The 2,853-nt window shown below is 38.2% G+C and overlaps 1 protein-coding gene across 1 annotated transcript; it reads left to right on the top strand.

Moving 5' to 3' along the window:
* Nucleotides 1-702: 702 nt before the first annotated feature.
* On the top strand, nucleotides 703-1,950 carry LOC104941818 (midasin-like). The gene is made up of 2 exons (XM_010766958.1): nucleotides 703-977; nucleotides 1,250-1,950. Exons 1-2 carry the CDS (start codon nucleotides 882-884, stop codon nucleotides 1,478-1,480), a joined length of 327 nt encoding a protein of 108 aa, XP_010765260.1. The 5' UTR covers nucleotides 703-881; the 3' UTR covers nucleotides 1,481-1,950.
* Nucleotides 1,951-2,853: the final 903 nt, after the last annotated feature.

Consider the following 2,853-nt stretch of genomic DNA (forward strand, 5'->3'; position numbering starts at 1 on the left):
CGCGTTAATTTTTGTGTAATTAATTAATCTTAATTAACGCGTTAAAGTCCCGGCCCTAAAAAATATTAATCTGTTGTCATTTCAGAGCAGTCTTTGGAAGTGGACATTTTTGTCCCGAATGACTAATATGTGACTTTTTTGTTCAATCTGATTTTGTGAAAAAACTAATAATGCAAAAAAATCAATTTTGCTGCTAATCTTGGACATATCCAAGACTGTTATATAAAAAAAAAAGAGCCAGTCACCAGATATGCATTTTTTGGAAAATAACTAATTTTCTCTGTTTTCATCATGAAAAAAAACAGCGGTTTCATGTATTCAAAATGGCATTTAAAGGGTTAAAATCCTGAAAATGATTACATTTTTGGTATTTTCTATTAGGGCGGAAGTTGGTTTAAAGATTGAACCCAAAAAGTTGTGAAAAAAACCTTTTAATATAATGTTTTTATCAAAGTATTTTGCAGTGGACATTTTTGTCTCGAATGACTAATTTGCGTTGTCCAATCGAATGATACCGGAGGGTTCAAAAGTAAATACATTTCTGTTTACATGATGAAATACCCGGATGTGTTGCTATGGGGACGGCAAATTCTCTTTATACATCCATGACGCAGTAGCGCATAGCTACGTTGATGCGGAAGTGGGCGTGGTTAACTCTAGACGATGGACGTGACCCGGAAGGAATTGCAATTCACTCACATGTGGACAGGATTTAACACCAGGGACGGAACGTGCATGTGTTGTGAAACAGCCCGAGACAGACAAGCGCGTAATTATCACACAGTTTGTTTTAATAAGAGTAAATCAATATACATATAATCGTAGACCGCGTGAGCTTGTTTCCGTAGCAGAGCGAACCTCACGAGGCGACAAATGATACGATGGAGAATTTAGAACTGAGCCTGCCATCACTGGGTACCATATCCAGACATGTTGACAAAAGTCACAACGAACTGTCCCAATATCTATCAAAACAGGTAAGATGTGTTTATTTCTAGTGTGTATTAAACAAAACTGTGTGTCAGAGTGTTTTAATTTGACTCAAAACGTGCGTGCGTGCAGTTACCTTCCCTTCACATGTCAGTGGTCACTCACTGTGCTTCATATTAGTGTGTTGTGTCATTGAAAGCATTCTGCTGCCATAATAATACCCATTATTATAATGCTTAGTAGACATATTGATGTATGTGTTTATTTCAACCAATCAATATGTGTCAATGTGGACCTTTCCTCTGTGATCTCTCCTCAGATATGGAGCCAACAGGACAGGCAGTGTATTCTGGACTGTGTGTCTCAGCTGCTGCTGGAGAAGGACTATACTTTACTGATTGCTCGACATCTGAGGCCCCTGGTGTTGGACCTTTTGGAGCGAAACGCAGAGAGGGTCAGAGCTGGGGGCCGGATCAGCCATGACCTCCACGAGCGCCTGTGTGTGGCCCTCAGCAAACTGCTCGGCATCAGTCCTGATGCTCAGGCGTAAGTAACACACTCCTATTTTCTTTGGTGAACTTCAGAAATGTCCCTTCTATTCAGCAGAGCACTCAAAGATGCTCCGGGTGCTGCAGCTGGACACATTGCTGGCTTTAATCAGTATGGGGCCCATTGGGTGAAATTAGATGAGGGCCCTGATTGACACCCATCACTACCACCACTTCTCCCATGTTTCTATTTGCCTTTAAGTAAACAGAATCATATTCAACGTGCTATCACAATACACATTTTCAGGGCTTAAGTTTGGAAAATGCTACATTTAAACTGTTATGTTTTCAAGATTAGGAATATACTTGCATTTGAATATACGGTACTCATAAAAATATGTTTAAGTGCTTGAATTTTCTCTTAAAAAGTTACATAGCCTGATTTAAAAAAAAACTAAAAAACAACAGCAAGGTATCATAAGTAGTTTATATCATAGAGCATCAAGATTAAGAAATAAGGTGAACATTTTTTTAGAATTTTAAGTTTTTGCAGAGCCATGCAGCTGTTTAGACTGTTATGCTAAGCTAGGCTAACCATGCCCTGACTCCAGCGCTGTACTGGACTATATTTATCCCAAAATTGGGAAATCATTTTGTCACAGCAGAAATGTTGTTAAACATATTTAAAAGATACAATAAGATACAAATATAATGACAAATAAACATTACAATAGCAGCAAGTGTATACAAATTCAGTATGGATCTTGAGCCGTGGCTGTGGTCCTGGATCATAAGTCCTGGATGGATATCCTCGTGGATTCATCTTCCTATTATACACACATGCATTTCCAAACATTTGGACTACCTATGTTGCAAATGTATTATCTTTTCAATTTACACACGGCATCTATTGCACGTCTGTCCGTCCTGGGAGAGGGATCCCTCCTCTGTTGCTCTCCCTGAGGTTTCTCCCATTTTTCCCTTTAAACTGTGGGTTTTCTCTGGAAGTTTTTCCTTGTACGATGTGAGGGTCTAAGGACAGAGGTTGTCGTATTGTCATACTGATATTCTGTACAAACTGTGAAGTCCACTGAGACAAATGTAACATTTGTGATATTGGGCTATATAAATAAACATTGATTGATTGATTGATTGATTGATATGTAGTATCTAAATAATACACAATATAAAGAAAATATTGAATACACTGAATACACTATAGCAGTGGTTCTTAACTGGTCAGGCCTCGGGACCCACTTTTTCCTTTGTCAATAAATCGCGACCCAAAATGTTGAACCACTTCAAATCTATTCAACAAAAAATCGTGCTGTAATATATACGCTTTTCAGCATACATTATTAATTCAAGTGAAGTACAGTGCGTATATCCCGTATATCCCTTCACAGAACTAAAGTATGCTTTAAAAAAAAAGGTT

The sequence above is a fragment of the Notothenia coriiceps genome, unplaced genomic scaffold (genome assembly GCF_000735185.1).
Source record: "Notothenia coriiceps isolate Sejong01 unplaced genomic scaffold, NC01 NC01_scaffold00003973, whole genome shotgun sequence".
NCBI lineage: Eukaryota > Metazoa > Chordata > Actinopteri > Perciformes > Nototheniidae > Notothenia > Notothenia coriiceps.